The following is a 19,814-nucleotide window of genomic DNA, read 5'->3' on the forward strand; positions in this document are numbered from 1 at the left end:
CTTATGTTGTCAGGCTTGGTGGCAGGTGTCTTTTCTCTTAAGAACCATATCACTGGTCACATTTTTAGGTGTTTTTTTTTGAGACATAGTAACCAAGCACATGACATTTTTCTCCCCTTAAAAAATCAACTTTGTTTCTCATGTTCTCTCTCCTTCTGCTCCTCATCAGGACCTTGGGAGCTCAGTCCGGTGCTCCAATGTGGAGAGAGAACATGAGAAAGAAAGTCAGGACCGTGAGGGGTGCGTTCACCCATGGAGACGGTGGGACAGAACTAACGGGAGATCACCAACTCCAGTTGGATTGGGACTGATGGAACATGAGACCAAACCAGACTCTCTGAATGTGGCCGACGGTGGAGGTTGACAGAGAAGCCAAGGACAAAGGCGCTGATCTTTGACTCTTCTGCATGGACAGGCTCTGTGGGAGTCGTCTCAGCTTGGTTGATCACCTTCCTGGACCTGGGGAGAGTTGGGAGGACCTTAGTCTTAACATAGAGTAGGGAACCCCATGGCTCCTTGGCCTGAAAAGAGAAGGAGGGAGGGTATGGGGGGAGGGGAGGGGAGGGAAGGGGGAAGAAGAGGGGAGGAGTTGGAAATTTTTTAAATAAAAAAATGTTAAAAATGTTAAAATTTTAAAAAAAATCAACTTTGTGCCAGGTGGTGGTATTGCATACCTTGAATTCTAGCCCTCAGGAAGCAGAGGTAGGTGGACCTCTGTGAGTTCAAAGTCAGTCTGGTCTACAGAGTGAGTTCCAAGACCTACAGAAAGATCATGTCTCAAAAAAGTTTAACTTTTTCTAAAATATGTATGAAACTTGACTGTATTAGCCCTATAGGCAGGTGCTCAGCAGGTCCAGTAGGTAGGATGTGTAGAGTAGAAGGGATGGATTGACTTTGTAAAGACAAAAATGGTGCAATGGAGCCATGATTACATGACTATCCACTAAATCTAGTTTATTTCTGTGTGTATTTATCTCTGAAATTCATAGATTTATTCATGCACACACATGACTTATCTGCATCAGGAGGTTGTAGCAATATACCAGTGACCGGGCATCACAAAAAGCAGAAAATCAATTGCATATAACACTGGATCTAAAAGTCTAGGATTAAATGTTTTTTTTCATAGCTTGTAGATATTAATAACTTTCTCCTATCTGTATGGTCATGTGACAGAAACAGGAGATTCAGAAAGGCAGCCAGAGACAGAGAAGGAGAAAGAGGAGACTAATAGCAAAACCAAGAAAATTATTGTTCTGAAAAGGACCTCTAGCCTTTTAGATCAGTGTTCAACCATTAACATCTAATGAGGGGCCTATGGCTTCACTTAACACTAGTTCATTCTTTATTCTGTTTTTGAAAACATTCATATTGGATGTAGATAGTTTCAATACACAAATTTGAGGTTTTGCACAGTCATCCATAAAATAGTGTTTTGTGTTTATGTGTTTTGTTATGCCATTGGAGTTGAATTTTTTTTATCTTTTTATGTATTCCCATGTTTTCAACCTTTATGAAATGTTGCTATGGACCTTATAATTTATGTTACTTAAACATGTATAACATATTTAGGGATCAATCTGACATCAGAATTGTATGACCCATATCAATTCACATTTTCAATGGTTAAATCATAATATCAGATTGCTTCTCTATTATGGGTCCACTAAAATTTCCAGTCACACATATCATGGTCAACAAGACATTTCAATTATGAAAGTAGAGAAAAGTGAATCATCACAACAAGTTGGACTTCTCTTTAGAAAGCTACCACTTGCAAAGAAAAATCAGTATTTTTCCCAAAGGAGTCTCACTGGGTTTGTCAACAACACTTGTCACAGCTGGGTCTCCTGCTCAGCAAGAGATGCTAACACAAAATTAAATCAATGGTGTTTTTAAAGATATTTTTGTCTCATAATGCTTTGTTTATTTGATTTGTTTTTTTTAACTTACCTTTTGCTTACATATTATGATTTCCAACTTTCTGTTTTTATGTATTTTGTGTGTGTATGTTTCTTTTCCATTCTGGTTTGCTTTTTTATTTGCCTATTTGTTTTCTTTTCTTTTTTATTTATTTATGTATTATTATTATTATTATTATTAAAAATTTCCGCCTCTTCCCCACCTCCCATTTCTCTCTCCCTCCCTTAATTCCCCTCCCCCTCCCTTTCCAGTCCAAGGAGCAGTCAGGGTTCCCTGCCCTGCCCTGCGGGAAGACCAAGGTCCAACCCCCTCCATCCAGGTCCAGGAAGGTGTGCATCTAAACAGACTAGGCTCCCCCAAAGCCAGTACATGCAGTAGGATCAAAACCCAGTGCCATTGTTCTTGGCTTCTCAGTCAGCCCTCATTGTCCACCACGTTCAGAGAATCCGGTTTGATCCCATGCTTTTTCAGTCCTAGTCGAGCTGGCCTTGGTGAGCTCCCATTAGACCAGCCCCACAGTCTCAGTGGGTGGGCACACTCCTCGCTGTCCTGACTTCCTTGCTCATGTTCTCCCTCCTTCAGCTCCTCATTTTGGCCATGGGAGCTCAGTCCAGTGCTCCAATGCGGATCTCTGTCTCTATCTCCATCCTTCGCCAGATGAAACTTCTATGGTGATATACAAGATATTCATCAGTATGGCTATAGGAAAGGGCCATTTCAGAATCCCTCTCCTCAGCTCCTATTTGTTTTCTTTTAAGAGAGAAAAAGCAAGAGAGGGAGAGAGGGAGAGAGACCGAGCATAGAGTTGGGTGAGTGACAAGGTGGTGGAAGACCTGGGAGAAGGTGGGGAATGCTGTGATCAAAATACACTGCAAAGTTTCAATAGAGAAAAGTAAAAAGAAACTAGCCACTGAATTAAAGTGATCACAAAACTAAACATTTTTTTTTAATTCTGTACAGTGATTTATTAAAGGGTTTCTTTCTGTCAACATTTTATAATAGTTATTTTTTATTATTTGGGTGTTTCATATACATATATAATGTACTGTCAGTATATATATCCAAACTTTCCTCTCCAGTACCCCATGGAGACATGTGCTCACCCAACGTGTGCTGCTCCTAATTTTATGTATTCTTTTTTAAATTCTTAAAATAGCATGGAATTTAGAAAGAGGATTTTTGGTCATTACAGTCAGTCTCCAGATTGGTTCATTACCAATTTATAAACCACGGTTCACCTGGGGACACTAGAAAAGCAAATATCTTCTTAAGTCACCATGTCTTGAATCATAGTCTTGTGGTTATATTATGATTTCTCCAAGGATGAACTCTCTTGTGTCTGTGCCAACACATGGTTCTATTCCTAGGAGAGCCAGAGATAACATAACAATTATATCAAGTTTTATTGGTAAATTGCCCCCCTGGGTCCTCTCAAAGTTTTGAGAAATTAAAACTCATTCTAGTTTCTCAGAGCTGTTACCCAAAGTATATTGCTATATTCAACTAGAATTTCTTCTTTGTGAGGCTACAGCTCTTCCACTTGTCACAATGCAATATGGAGGTCCTTACAGACTCCATCTGTTCTACTGTATTCCATACATCCTAGAAAGAAACAGAAGAGTCTTCCCATAGTGTGTTGCCCAAGGTGTTCATCTTCTTAGAAGCAATATGAACACAGGTGAAAAGTGTACACTTGATGCAATGGTTGCATGTGTTTGCATGTTTCTTTGTCTTCAGTCTTATGTATTCCCAGCTTCTTTCCTTCCTACAATACGATGGTGACTCTGTAGAGTATTTTATCTTTTTCATCCATTTATTGAAAATATATTCTTTTCATCCACAATATATTCTGATTACAGTTTCTTTCTGCTCCTCCCAGTTCCTCCTCATCACTCCACATCAGGATCCACTTCCCTTCTGTCTCTTATGAGAAAAGAACAATCCTTTCAGAGATAACAACAAAGAATAACAAAATAAAATATAAGATACAGTAAAAAAAAAACACCAATTTGGACAAGGCAAATTAACAGAAGGTAAAGAGACCTAAGAGAAGGCACAAGAATCAGAGACCCACTAGCTCACACACTCAGAAGTCCCACAAAGCACTAAACTGGAAGCTATAATATATGAGTAGAGAACCTGGTGCAGACCCATGTAGCCCTGTGCCAACTGTTTCAGTCTCTGTGAGTTTATACAATATTTGCTCAGTTGACTGAGAGGGCTTTGTTTTCTTCATATCCCCATCTTGTCTGCCTCTTATAATCCTGTGCCTTCCCTTCTGAAGGCTTCCCTGAACTCTGGTGTGAGGGATTTGATTGAGACATCCTATTTAGAGCTGAGCATTCCATGGCCTTTCTAGGATGTCTCATTGAGGGTTTCTGTATGTGTTCCCATTTGCTTCAGGAGGAAGTTTTTCTGATGATGGTTGACCAAGTCATTTATCTATAGGTATATCAGAATATCATTTGGAGTCATATAACTAATTTTTTAGACCAGTAGTATTTGGTTTTACCCTATTGGCTTTTAGTTATCCAAGTAGGGTTGTGTACGGGTTCCATCTTGTGGAGTGGGCCTTTTGTCAAATTAATTATTGGTTGGTTGCTTCCAACAAGTTTTGTGCCACCATAGTACTAACATATCTTGCAGGCAGTACACTATTGTAGATCACAGACCTTTCACCAAGACTTTTATCATGAAGGGGTGTTGGAACTCATGTACTCTAGATTGAGAGTTGGGGAGCCTGCATGTGACTAAACCAGGCCCTCTGTATGTGAGTATTAGTTGTGTATCTTGATCTATGTGAGGGGCCCCTGGCAGTGGGACCAGGATTCATGCCTAATGCATGAGCTGGCTTTTTGGACAACACTCCCTATGGTAGGAGGCCTTACCCGACCTTGATGCAAGGGGAGGGGCTTGGTTCTGCCTCAACTTAATGTGCCAGGTTTTGTTGACTCCCCATGTGAGGAGTTAGTCTTTTGAAGGAGTGGATGAGGTATGGGTTGGGGGGAGGTGAGGGTGATTGGGAAGAGAGGAGTGATTGGGAACTGTGGTTGGTATGTAAAATGAATAAAAAGGTTTAAAAAGGTGTGCATCACCACTGCCTAACTAAACATTTAAGAAATTTTACATGCCCATTAGATTGAGACAGTAAAGGTAGACGAAATAAATAAATCTCTCAAAGATACCCAAGAAAAACAAGAAAAACAAGAAAAAGCAATCAAACAGGTAAGGGAAACAGTACAAGTCCTGATAAATGAAATGGAGGTATTGAAGAAAACACAATCTGAGGGACGACTGGAAATGGAAACTCTGAGTAAACGAACAGAAACTTCAGAGACAAGTATTTCCAACCGAATACAAGAGATGGAAGAAAGAATCTCGGACTCTGAAGATACTATAGAGGAAATAAACTCACAGATTAAAGAACTAAACAAATCTAACAAATTCTTAACACAAAACATTCAGGAAATCTGGGACACCATGAAAAGACCAAACCTAAGAATAATTGGGGTAGAAGAAGGAGAAGAATTACAACTCAAAGGCCCAGAAAACATATTCAACAAAATTATAGAAGAAAACTTCCCCAACCTAAAGAAGGATGTTCCTATGAAGGTACAAGAAGCCTACAGAACACCAAATAGACTGGATCAAAAGAAAGCATCCCCACGCCATATAATAATCAAAACACAAAACATACAGAATAAAGAACAGATATTAAGAGCTGCAAAGGAAAAAGGTCAAGTAACATATAAAGGGAAACCTATCAGAATTACACCTGATTTCTCAATGGAAACCATGAAAGCCAGAAGAGCTTGGATAGATGTGCTACAGACACTTAGGGAACATGGATGCAAGCCTAGACTATTATACCCAGCAAAGCTTACATTCACCATTGATGGAGAAAACAAGATATTCCAGGACAAAAACAGATTTAAACAATACGCAGCCACAAATCCAGCCTTGCAGAAAGTAATAGAAGGAAAATCACAAACCAAGGAGTCCAACAACGCCCACAATAACTCAGGCATCTAGCGACCCTTCACCAGCACAACTAGAAGAAGGGAAACACACAAACTCTACTGCTAAAAATGACTGAAGTTAACAACCACTGGTCATTAATATCACTTAATATCAATGGACTCAATTCACCTATAAAAAGGCACAGGCTAAGAGACTGGATACGAAAACAGAATCCAACATTTTGCTGTTTACAAGAAACACACCAAACCACAAAGACAGGCACCTACTCAGAGTAAAGGGTTGGGAAAAGGTTTATCAAGCAAATGGCCCTAAGAAACAAGCGGGTGTGGCCATACTAATTTCCAACAAAGTTGACTTCAAACTAAAATCAATCAGAAGAGATGGAAAGGGACACTTTATACACATAACAGGAAAAATCCTTCAGAATGAAGTCTCAATCCTGAATATCTATGCCCCTAATATAAAAGCTCCCACTTATGTAAAAGAAACACTTCTAGAACTCAAGGCAGCCATCAAACCACACACACTAATAGTTGGAGACTTCAACACTCCTCTCTCACCAATGGACAGGTCAATCCGACAGAAACCTAACAGAGAATTGAAAGACTTAATGGAGGTAATGAACCAAATGGACTTAACAGACATCTATAGAACATTCCACCCAAATAGGAAAGAATATACCTTCTTCTCTGCGGCTCATGGAACCTTTTCGAAAATTGACCATATACTTGGTAACAAAGCAAACTTCCACACTTACAAAAAAATATTAGTAACCACCTGTGTCTTATCGGATCACCATGGATTAAAATTAGAATTCAACAACAATGCTACCCCCAGAAGGCCCACAAACTCATGGAAACTGAACAGTCAACTACTGACCCACACCTGGGTCAAGGAAGAAATAAAGAAAGAAATTAAAGTCTTTCTTGAATTTAATGAAAACAAAGACACAACATACTCAAACCTATGGGACACAATGAAAGCAGTGCTAAGAGGAAAGTTCATAGCACTAAGTGCCCACTTAAAGAAAACGGAGAAAGCACTCATTGGTGACTTAACAGCACACCTGAAAGCTCTGGAAAAAAAAGAAGCAGACTCACCTAGGAGAAGTAGAAGACTGGAAATAATCAAACTGAGGGCAGAAATCAACAAAATAGAAACACAGAAAACAATCCAAAGAATCAATGAAACAAGAAGCTGGTTCTTGGAGAAAATCAACAAGATTGACAAACCCTTAGCCAAACTAATCAAACGGCAGAGGGAGAACACGCAAATTAATAAGATCAGAAATGAAAAGGGGGACATAACCACAGACACAGAGGAAATTCAGAAAATCATTAGATCTTACTACAAAAGCCTGTATGCCACAAAATTGGAAAATGTAAAAGAAATGGACAGTTTTTTAGATAAATACCATATACCAAAGTTAAACCAGGACCAGGTAAATGCTCTAAATCGTCCTGTTAGTCGCGAAGAATTAGAAACTGTTATCAGAAACCTCCCTACCAAAAAGAGCCCAGGACCAGATGGTTTCAATGCGGAATTCTACCAGAACTTCCAAGAAGACCTAATACCTATACTCCTTAAGGTATTTCATAATATAGAAACACAAGAGTCACTGCCAAATTCCTTCTATGAAGCTACAGTTACCCTGATACCTAAACCACACAAAGACTCAACCAAGAAAGAGAATTACAGGCCAATCTCACTCATGAACATGGACGCAAAAATTCTCAATAAAATACTGGCAAACCGAATCCAAGAACACATTAGAAAAATTATCCATTACGATCAAGTAGGCTTCATCCCAGAGATGCAGGGCTGGTTCAACATACGAAAATCTATTAATGTAATCCATCATATAAACAAACTGAAGGAAAAAAACCATATGGTCATCTCATTAGATGCTGAAAAAGCATTTGACAAAATTCAGCACCCTTTTATGATAAAGGTCTTGGAGAGATTAGGGATACAAGGGTCATTCCTAAATATAATAAAAGCTATTTACAGCAAGCCGACAGCTAACATCAAATTAAACGGAGAGAAACTCAAGGCTATCCCACTAAATTCAGGAACACGACAAGGCTGTCCACTCTCTCCTTATCTCTTCAATATAGTGCTTGAAGTTCTAGCAATAGCAATAAGACAACATAAGGGAATCAAGGGGATTCAATTTGGAAAGGAAGAAGTTAAACTTTCATTATTTGCAGATGATATGATAGTATACATAAGCGACCCCAAAAACTCCACCAAAGAACTCCTACAGCTGATAAACTCCTTCAGTAACGTGGCAGGATACAAGATCAACTCCAAAAAATCAGTCGCCCTCCTATACACAAAGGATAAGGAAGCAGAGAGGGAAATCAGAGAAGTATCACCTTTCACAATAGCCACAAATAGCATAAGATATCTGGGAGTATCGCTAACCAAGGAAGTGAAGGATTTATTTGACAAGAACTTTAAGTCTTTGAAGAAAGAAATTGAAGAGGATACCAGAAAATGGAAGGATCTCCCCTGCTCGTGGATTGGGAGGATCAACATAGTAAAAATGGCAATTCTACCAAAAGCAATCTATAGATTCAATGCAATCCCAATCAAGGTCCCATTAAAATTCTTCACAGAGATTGAGAGGACAATAATCAACTTTATATGGAAAAACAAGAAACCCAGGATAGCCAAAAAAATCTTATACAATAAAGGTACTTCTGGAGGCATTACCATCCCTGACTTCAAACTCTATTACAGAGCTACAGTATTGAAAACAGCTTGGTATTGGCATAAGAACAGAGAAGTTGACCAATGGAATCGTATAGAAGACCCGGATCTTAAACCACAAACTTATGAACACCTGATTTTTGATAAAGGAGCCAAAAGTACACAATGGAAAAAAGAGGGCATCTTCAACAAATGGTGCTGGCGTAACTGGATGTCAACCTGTAGAAGAATGAAAGTAGATCCGTGTCTATCACCATGCACAAAACTCAAGTCCAAATGGATTAAAGACCTCAATATTAATTTGAACACATTGAGATTGATAGAGGAGAAAGTGGGAAGTACTCTACAACAAATGGGCACAGGGAACCGTTTCCTATGCATAACCCCAGCTGCACAGACTTTAAGGGCAACATTGAATAAATGGGACCTCCTGAAGTTGAGCAGCTTCTGTAAAGCAAAGGACATTGTCACTAAGGCACAAAGGCAGCCTACTGACTGGGAAAAGATCTTCACCAACCCTGCAACTGACAAAGGTCTGATCTCTAAAATATATAAGGAACTCAAGAGACTAGACGGTAAAATGCCAATTAACCCAATTAAAAAATGGGGCGATGAACTGAACAGAGAATTCTCAACAGAAGAAGTTCGAATGGCCAAAAGACACTTAAGGTCATGCTCAACCTCCCTAGCTATCAGGGAAATGCAAATCAAAACAACTTTGAGATATCATCTTACACCTGTCAGATTGGCTAAAATCCAAAACACCAATAATAACCTTTGCTGGAGAGGTTGTGGGGTAAGGGGCACACTCATCCATTGCTGGTGGGAATGCAAACTTGTGCAACCACTTTGGAAAGCAGTGTGGCGGTTTCTCAGGAAATTCGGGATCAACCTACCCCAGGACCAGCAATTCCACTATTGGGAATCTACCCAAGAGATGCCCAATCATACAACAAAAGCATATGCTCATCTATGTTCATAGCAGCATTATTTGTAATAGCCAGATCCTGGAGACAGCCTAGATGCCCTTCAGTGGAAGAATGGATGAAGAAACTGTGGAATATATACATGCTAGAATACTACTCAGCGGTAAAAAACAATGACATCTTGAATTTTGCAGGCAAATGGATGGAAATAGAAAACACTATTCTGAGTGAGGTAACCCAGACCCATAAAGATGAACATGGGATGTACTCACTCATATTCGGTTTCTAGCCATGATTAAAGGACATCGAGCCTATAAGTTTGGGATCCTTGAGAAGATAATAAGAAGGTGAACTCCCAAAAAAGATATAGTAATCCTCCTGGATATTGGAAGTAGACACGATCGCCAGGCAAAATTGGGAACTTGAGGGTTGGGCAAGACTGGGCCAAGGGAAGATGGGGAGAGAAAAGTGTGAAGGGGAGAGCGGGGGGAGCTCGGAGGAATGGGGTGCTTGGGATATAGGAAGGGTGGATATGAGAGCAGGGAAGCATATATCTGAATTTAAGGAGCTACCTGAGGGTTGTCAAGAGACTTGACCCTAGAGGGGTTCCCAGGTTTCCAGGGAGACGCCCCCAGTTAGTTCCTTGGGCAGCTGAGGAGAGGGAGCCTGAAAAGGCCAGTTCCTATAGCCATACTGATGAATCTCTTGCATATCACCATAGAACCTCCACCTGACGATAGATGAAGAAAATGACAGAGCCCCACCTTGGAGCACCGGACTGAGCTCCCAAGATCCTGATGAGGAGCAGAAGGAGAGAGAACATGAGAAAGAAAGTCAGGACCGTGAGGGAACCTCCAGCTGGCGACAGATGGGGAAGGTGACTGAGCCCCACATTGGAGCACTGGACTGAGCTCCCAAGGTCGCGATGAGGAGCAGAAGGAGCGAGAACATGAGGGAGAAAGTCAGGAACGAGAGGGGTGCGTTCACTCATGGAGACGGTGGGACAGAACTAATGGGAGATCACCAACTCCAGTTGGAATGGGACTGATGGATCATGCGACCAAACCCGTCTCTCTGAGTGTGACCAACAGCGGGGGCTGACTGAGAAGCAAAGGACAATGGCTCTGGGCTCTGATTGTTCTTCATGGACGGGCTCTGTGGGAGCCTTCTCAGCTTGGTCGATCACCTTCCTGGACCTGGGGGGAGTTGGGAGGACCTTGGTCTTAGCATAGAGTGGGGAACCCTGATGGCTCCTTGGCCTTGAGAGGGAGGGAGGGGAGGTATGGGTGGAGGGGAGGGGAGAGAAGGGGGAGAAGGAGGGGAGAGAAAGGGGAGAAGGAGGGGGAGGGAGGGGGGAGGAGGAGGGAAGGAGATGGAAATTTTTAAATATAAAAAAAAATAAACCATGAGAAAAAAAAAAGAGTCAGAAAATGGATACCCTGGCATTTACTATAAATATCTTCAGTTTTAATATTATTATCCTGAGTCATGTTAATACATGCATTTCAATCCTGACTTATGATACACCCATCTGATCAGCATTGTAAGATGGAAATTAGCCTGTTTGGATAATTCCTATTTCTAAGCCAAGTAAAATACACATCTTGAGAAAGCTATTGTATCTTTTCCCTCAAGATTATGTTATTATTCCTTGTATTTGTGTAGAATTCCTTATAACTTTTATGGTTCTTGCCCCAAAGAATTGCTTTGGAATACTGGGATTCTAGTTTTACTAACTTTGTTGTCACGGGGTGTTGATAACCTCTCTGAAACTGAGCTTTCCCAAACAACCACTAAGAGTTGTTGCCCGGATAAAATTTGATGACTTCATTGTATGTTTAACTATTAGACACAACCTGAGACAGCTGGTGTTACAGTTGTCAATACATATGCACACCTGCTGGTGAGAAAACAAACTTTGATTTTGTTCCAGAGGAACAAGAAATCGGTGCCTTCATTATTATGTAATTGGAGATAAAATTTTTATGTTTTCTTGGACAGTTGTAGAAAATGTCTTGGGTATCTGGTGCTAATGTGAAAAAAAAGGAGCCATAGTTCATAAAATTGGTAAATTTTCAAGTAATAGTAGAAAATCCAGGCACATTTTATACTAAACTTAAAATTGGAGGAAAGGTTAATCTCAATGACTCCCTTTTAATGATATAAGCCCCACTATCTAATAAAATAAACATTAACAAAATCATAGAATATTCTATTTTACATTCCTTCACATGGATATAGAAATAATGCAAGCAAAGCATTTTGAGGGGAGACAGTAAAGGGCAAACTACTGAGATATAGTTTTAATAATTTGTTTTTTATTATCAAGGAAGTAAGATCATATTGATAAAAAAAGAAAATTATCAGTTGGAAAAACCTGTCGTTCTGCTCCAGAGTTTTCTGAAAGCCCCTTTCATGTCTTTATTTCTCAGGCTATAAATAAAAGGGTTCATCATGGGAGTGATTACTGTGTACATCACTGAAGCAATTATATTATTGTCATTGGTACTATTGGATGGGGGCAGAAAATAGAGGCCAATAATTGCCCCATAGTAGAGAGCCACCACTGAGAGGTGGGACCCACAAGTGGACAAAGCTTTGCAGATGCCCTTGGTTGAGGGAACCTGAAGAATGGTGAACCCAATACAGCCATAAGAAATGAGGATGCATAGAAATGGAAGCATAATGGCTGCCAAACCTGCTGTGAAGATTACCAATTGGTTGATGGATGTGTCAGAGCAGGACAACTTGAGGAGAGCACCCAGATCACAGAAGAAGTGGGGGACAGTGTAGTCAGCACAGAAGGAAAGCTGGGCTAGGAGGAGAGTGTGCAAAAGAGCACAAGTAGAAGCTATGACCCAGGACACAGCTACTAGCATGGCACAAAGGCTCTGACTCATGATGGTGGTGTAACGAAGGGGATGACAGATGGCCACATACCTGTCACATGCCATCAAAGTGATAAGGAACTGTCCAGGTCAGCAAGGAATATAAAACAGTGTGTCTGCGAAACACGCCCTCATAGGTGATGGCTGTGTACTGATTCTGCACTTTGGTTAACATCTTTGGGACAGTGACAGATGAAAAGGAAATGTCTGTGAAGGCCAAGTGGCTGAGGAAAAAGTACATGGGGGTGTGGAGGTGAGAGTCCAGCCTGATGAGCAGGATGATGAGCAGGTTCCCCAGCACTGTGATTAGGTACATGGTCAGGAATAGGGTGAAGAAGATGCCCCACTGCTCTGGTCTGATGGGGAGCCCCAGCAGAAGAAATTCAGACACAGTACTCTGGTTCTTGAGTCTCATGCTGTGTATCAGCTGGGGACAGCTACTGCTGGGGAAGTTGAAGGAATAAGAAATGGTTGTGGCATATGATGATAGAGGTGTTTGTTAAAGTCTTAGAGAATGTCTTCCATTACAAGTCTTTCTTTTACATCTCTCATGTTTTTCTAAAAATGTTGTGGAGGAAAAAAATGTAGATTCAGGCATGCAGCCACTTTCTTTCTCAGTCTGATCTCTGAGTCTATAAACAAATAATATTTATAGTCAAAATTTACTAAGTGTTTTTCCTTATGTAAGATTCTAACCATGTGTGCATAACTAATTCATTCAGTAGCTGTAAATATATGGTCTAGGTACATGCTGTTATCATTTCTTTTCTACAGATGGGATGGTTGAAGAAAATAGTCTTATAACCACAGAAGTAAGACAGATAAAAGAGAGGTCATCAACCCAAGTGTCTTGACCCCATGTTTGTTTTTCTGAAGCAAAATAGTTTTCTAGTATCTGAAATCTAATGACCCTTTGTAATTAAAGTTGGGATGATTTCTTCCTTGTTTAAATCCTCTTTGTCTATGAGTATAATTAGTATATCTATGTTGGTCCCTAGCTGTGGTCCAAAAAATCAAGAAATCCAAAGAGAAAAATTAAAATAAATTCTTAGTATCTTTAATACAACCTAGAGCATATTTATTTTCTAGCATATATCAATATAAATATCTATATTTTTAAAGAATAAAGGTATTTACTACAGTGTACAGAGGCATATTACAGCACAACAGTTACTATAAGAAACAAAGAGAGGAAGCTTTCCCTAGTGTTCTCAGGTGTCCTGCTCCTGTTCTAAGGCCATCCACCCAAAGGGGTCAGACTCTGGCCTCCAGGCAGGTCTGAGGATTCCTGTGGAGGGGTGCGGGCTCCTTCAGATTGTGCTGCCAGGTTCGCTGTGTGGTATTCCATCCCGCCCTGCCCCCACCTTGGCCCTTTTGTCTGGGCTGCGACCCTGGGCTGCCTGGAATCCCTGATCCTGTGCCCTGACATTCCATCTGAACTGGTGAGTGAATGCGGACCCTGGGGCAACCTGCCCTGAAGAGAGCACAGACCCCCTACCCCCACTTCCCTCTGCAGGCTTGTGTCTCCCAAGCTTTCCCTAGTGTTCTCAAGTGTCCTGCTCCTGTTCTAAGGCCATCCACCCAGAGGAGTCAGACTCTGGCCTCCAGGCAGGTCTGAGGATTCCTGCAAGGGAGTGCGAGCTTCTTCAGATTGTGAAGCAAGGATTAGGTCCTCCTCTGGCACTGGGGAGATCCAACCAGTTTCAGTCACAGCAAAGATTGGTCTAGGACACCAAACGCCTCCAGGCTCCTTTTGAAGGAAGAGATGGGCAGGCACCAATGCAGGAGCTCCTCCAACAACATAAAAGGCAACATGACATCACCACAATCCAGACATCCCGAAACAACAAGAAATGAACACCCTACCCCAGAAGATATAGAAGAAACCGACCTTAAACAGTACTTTATGAAAATAATAGAGGACCTTAAGCAGGAGATAAAAAACTGCCATAAAGAAATGGAGATGACAAACAAAAAGGTAGACGAAATAAATAAATCTCTCAAAGATACCCAAGAAAAACAAGAAAGACAAGAAAAAGCAATCAAGCAGGTAAGGGAAACAGTACAAGACCTGATAAATGAAATGGAGGTATTGAAGAAAACACAATCTGAGGGATGACTGGAAATGGAAACTCTGAGTAAACGAACAGAAACTTCAGAGACAAGTATTTCCAACCGAATACAAGAGATGGAAGAAAGAATCTCGGACTCTGAAGATACTATAGAGGAAATAAACTCTCAGATTAAAGAACTAAACAAATCTAACAAATTCTTAACACAAAACATTCAGGAAATCTGGGACACCATGAAAAGACCAAACCTAAGAATAATTGGGGTAGAAGAAGGAGAAGAATTACAACTCAAAGGCCCAGAAAACATATTCAACAAAATTATAGAAGAAAACTTCCCCAACCTAAAGAAGGATGTTCCTATGAAGGTACAAGAAGCCTACAGAACACCAAATAGACTGGATCAAAAGAAAGCATCCCCACGCCATATAATAATCAAAACACAAAACATACAGAATAAAGAACAGATATTAAGAGCTGCAAAGGAAAAAGGTCAAGTAACATATAAAGGGAAACCTATCAGAATTACACCTGATTTCTCAATGGAAACCATGAAAGCCAGAAGAGCTTGGATAGATGTGCTACAGACACTAAGGGAACATGGATGCAAGCCTAGACTATTATACCCAGCAAAGCTTGCATTCACCATTGATGGAGAAAACAAGATATTCCAGGACAAAAACAGATTTAAACAATACGCAGCCACAAATCCAGCCTTGCAGAAAGTAATAGAAGGAAAATCACAAACCAAGGAGTCCAACAACGCCCACAATAACTCAGGCATCTAGCGACCCTTCACCAGCACAACTAGAAGAAGGGAAACACACAAACTCTACTACTAAAAATGACTGAAGTTAACAACCACTGGTCATTAATATCACTTAATATCAATGGACTCAATTCACCTATAAAAAGGCACAGGCTAAGAGACTGGATACGAAAACAGAATCCAACATTTTGCTGTTTACAAGAAACACACCTCAACCACAAAGACAGACACCTACTCAGAGTAAAGGGTTGGGAAAAGGTTTATCAAGCAAATGGCCCTAAGAAACAAGCGGGTGTGGCCATACTAATTTCCAACAAAGTTGATTTTAAACTAAAATCAATCAGAAGAGATGGAAAGGGACACTTTATACTCATAACAGGAAAAATCCATCAGAATGAAGTCTCAATCCTGAATATCTATGCCCCTAATATAAAAGCTCCCACTTATGTAAAAGAAACACTTCTAGAACTCAAGGCAGCCATCAAACCACACACACTAATAGTTGGAGACTTCAACAATCCTCTCTCACCAATGGACAGGTCAATCAGACAGAAACCTAACTGAGAATTGAAAGACTTAATGGAGGTAATGAACCAAATGGACTTAACAGACATCTATAGAACATTCCACCCAAATAGGAAAGAATATACCTTCTTCTCTGCGGCTCATGGAACCTTTTCGAAAATTGACCATATATTTGGTAACAAAGCAAACTTCCACACTTACAAAAAAATATTAGTAACCACCTGTGTCTTATAGGATCACCATGGATTAAAATTAGAATTCAACAACAATGCTACCCCCAGAAAGCCCACAAACTCATGGAAACTGAACAGTCAACTACTGACCCACACCTGGGTCAAGGAAGAAATAAAGAAAGAAATTAAAGTCTTTCTTGAATTTAATGAAAACAAAGACACAACATACTAAAACCTATGGGACACAATGAAAGAAGTGCTAAGAGGAAAGTTCATAGCACTAAGTGCCCACTTAAAGAAAACGGAGAAAGCACTCATTGGTGACTTAACAGCACACCTGAAAGCTCTGGAAAAAAAAGAAGCAGACTCACCTAGGAGAAGTAGAAGACTGGAAATAATCAAACTGAGGGCAGAAATCAACAAAATAGAAACACAGAAAACAATCCAAAGAATCAATGAAACAAGAAGCTGTTTCTTGGAGAAAATCAACAAGATTGACAAACCCTTAGCCAAAATAATCAAACGGCAGAGGGAAAACACGCAAATTAATAAGATCAGAAATGAAAAGGGGGACATAACCACAGACACAGAGGAAATTCAGAGAATCATTAGATCTTACTACAAAAGCCTGTATGCCACAAAATTGGAAAATGTAAAAGAAATGGACACTTTTTTAGATAAATACCATATACCAAAGTTAAACCAGGACCAGATAAATGCTCTAAATAGTCCTGTTAGTCGCGAAGAATTAGAAACTGTTATCAGAAACCTCCCAACCAAAAAGAGCCCAGGACCAGATGGTTTCAATGCGGAATTCTACCAGAACTTCCAAGAACACCTAATACCTATACTCCTTAAGGTATTTCATAATATAGAAACACAAGAGTCACTGCCAAATTCCTTCTATGAAGCTACAGTCACCCTGATACCTAAACCACACAAAGACTCAACCAAGAAAGAGAAATACAGGCCAATCTCACTCATGAACATTGACGCAAAAATTCTCAATAAAATACTGGCAAACCGAATCCAAGAACACATTAGAAAAATTATCCATTACGATCAAGTAGGCTTCATCCCAGAGATGCAGGGCTGGTTCAACATACGAAAATCTATCAATGTAATCCATCATATAAATAAACTGAAGGAAAAAAAATCATATGGTCATCTCATTAGATGCTGAAAAAGCATTTGACAAAATTCAGCACCCTTTTATGATAAAGGTCTTGGAGAGATTAGGGATACAAGGGTCATTCCTAAATATAATAAAAGCTATTTACAGCAAGCCGACAGCTAACATCAAACTAAACGGAGAGAAACTCAAGGCTATCCACTAAATTCAGGAACACGACAAGGCTGTCCACTCTCTCCTTATCTCTTCAATATAGTGCTTGAAGTTCTACCAATAGCAATAAGACAACATAAGGGAATCAAGGGGATTCAAGTTGGAAAGGAAGAAGTTAAACTTTCATTATTTGCAGATGATATGATAGTATACATAAGCGACCCCAAAAACTCCACCAAAGAACTCTTACAGCTGATAAACTCCTTCAGTAACGTGGCAGGTTACAAGATCAACTCCAAAAAATCAGTCGCCCTCCTATACACAAAGGATAAGGAAGTAGAGAGGGAAATCAAAGAAGTATCACCTTTCACAATAGCCACAAATAGCATAAGATATCTGGGAGTATCTCTAACCAAGGAAGTGAAGGATTTATTTGACAAGAACTTTAAGTCTTTGAAGAAAGAAATTAAAGAGGATACCAGAGAATGGAAGGATCTCCCCTGCTCGTGGATTGGGAGGATCAACATAGTAAAAATGGCAATTCTACCAAAAGCAATCTATAGATTCAATGCAATCCCAATCAAGGTCCCATTAAAATTCTTCACAGAGATTGAGAGGACAATAATCAACTTTATATGGAAAAACAAGAAACCCAGGATAGCCAAAAAAATCTTATACAATAAAGGTTCTTCTGGAGGCATTACCATCCCTGACTTCAAACTCTATTACAGAGCTACAGTATTGAAAACAGCTTGGTATTGGCATAAAAACAGAGAAGTTGACCAATGGAATCGTATAGAAGACCCGGATCTTAAACCACAAACCTATGAACACCTGATTTTTTTTAAAGGAGCCAAAAGTACACAATGGAAGAAAGATGGCATCTTCAACAAATGGTGCTGGCATAACTGGATATCAACCTGTAGAAGAATGAAAGTAGATCCATATCTATCACCATGCACAAAACTCAAGTCCAAATGGATTAAAGACCTCAATATTAGTTTGAACACATTGAGCTTGATAGAGGAGAAAGTGGGAAGTACTCTACAACAAATGGGCACAGGGAACCGTTTCCTACGCATAACCCCAGCTGCACAGACTTTAAGGGCAACATTGAATAAATGGGACCTCCTGAAGTTGAGCAGCTTCTGTAAAGCAAAGGACATTGTCACTAAGACACAAAGGCAGCCTACTGACTGGGAAAAGATTTTCACCAACCCTGCAACTGACAAAGGTCTGATCTCTAAAATATATAAGGAACTCAAGAGACTAGACGGTAAAATGCCAATTAACCCAATTAAAAAATGGGGCGATGAACTGAACAGAGAATTCTCAACAGAAGAAGTTCGAATGGCCAAAAGACACTTAAGGTCATGCTCAACCTCCCTAGCTATCAGGGAAATGCAAATCAAAACAACTTTGAGATATCATCTTACACCTGTCAGATTGGCTAAAATCCAAAACACCAATAATAACCTTTGCTGGAGAGGTTGTGGGGTAAGGGGTACACTCATCCATTGCTGGTGGGAATGCAAACTTGTGCAACCACTTTGGAAAGCAGTGTGGCGGTTTCTCAGGAAATTCGGGATCAACCTACCCCAGGACCCAGCAATTCCACTATTGGGAATCTACCCAAGAGATGCCCAATCATACAACAAAAGCATATGCTCATCTATGTTCATAGCAGCATTATTTGTAATAGCCAGATCCTGGAAACAACCTAGATGCCCTTCAGTGGAAGAATGGATGAAGAAACTGTGGAATATATACATGCTAGAATACTACTCAGCGGTAAAAAACAATGACATCTTGAATTTTGCAGGCAAATGGATGGAAATAGAAAACACTATTCTGAGTGAGGTAACCCAGACCCAAAAAGATGAACATGGGATTTACTCACTCATAATCGGTTTCTAGCCATAATTAAAGGACTTCGAGCCTATAAATTTGGGATCCTTGAGAAGATAATAAGAAGGTGAACTCCCAAAAAAAGATATAGTAATCCTCCTGGATATTGGAAGTAGACACGATCGCCAGGCAAAATTGGGAACTTGAGTGTTGGGCAAGACTGGGCCAAGGGAAGATGGGGAGAGAAAAGTGTGAAGGGAAGAACGGGGGGAGCTCGGAGGAATGGGGTGCTTGGGATATAGGAAGGGTGGATATGGGAGCAGGGAAGCATATATCCTAATTTAAAGAGCTACCTGAGGGTTGTCAAGAGACTTGACCCTAGAGGGGTTCCCAGGTTTCCAGGGAGATGCCCCCAGTTAGTTCCTTGGTCAGCTGAGGAGAGGGAGCCTGAAAAGGCCAGTTCCTATAGCCATACTGATTAATTTCTTGCATATCACCATAGAACCTCCACCTGACGATAGATGAAGAAAATGACAGAGCCCCACATTGGAACACCGGACTGAGCTCCCAAGGTCCTGATGAGGAGCAGAAGGAGAGAGAACATGAGAAAGAAAGTCAGGACCGTGAGGGAACCTCCAGCTGGCGACAGATGGGGAAGGTGACTGAGCCCCACATTGGAGCACTGGACTGAGCTCCCAAGGTCCTGATGAGG

General features: G+C 40.4%; 1 protein-coding gene across 1 annotated transcript; it reads right to left on the minus strand.

Moving 5' to 3' along the window:
• Window positions 1–11,908: 11,908 nt before the first annotated feature.
• Window positions 11,909–12,848, minus strand: LOC119819273 (olfactory receptor 3-like). Its single transcript, XM_038337392.1, is given in 3 exon segments — window positions 11,909–12,516; window positions 12,519–12,560; window positions 12,563–12,848. Coding segments are annotated over 3 exon segments (936 nt in total).
• Between the last annotated feature and the right edge of the window lie 6,966 nt (window positions 12,849–19,814).

Source organism: Arvicola amphibius, chromosome 7, assembly GCF_903992535.2.
Source record: "Arvicola amphibius chromosome 7, mArvAmp1.2, whole genome shotgun sequence".
Classification (NCBI taxonomy): Eukaryota; Metazoa; Chordata; class Mammalia; order Rodentia; family Cricetidae; genus Arvicola; species Arvicola amphibius.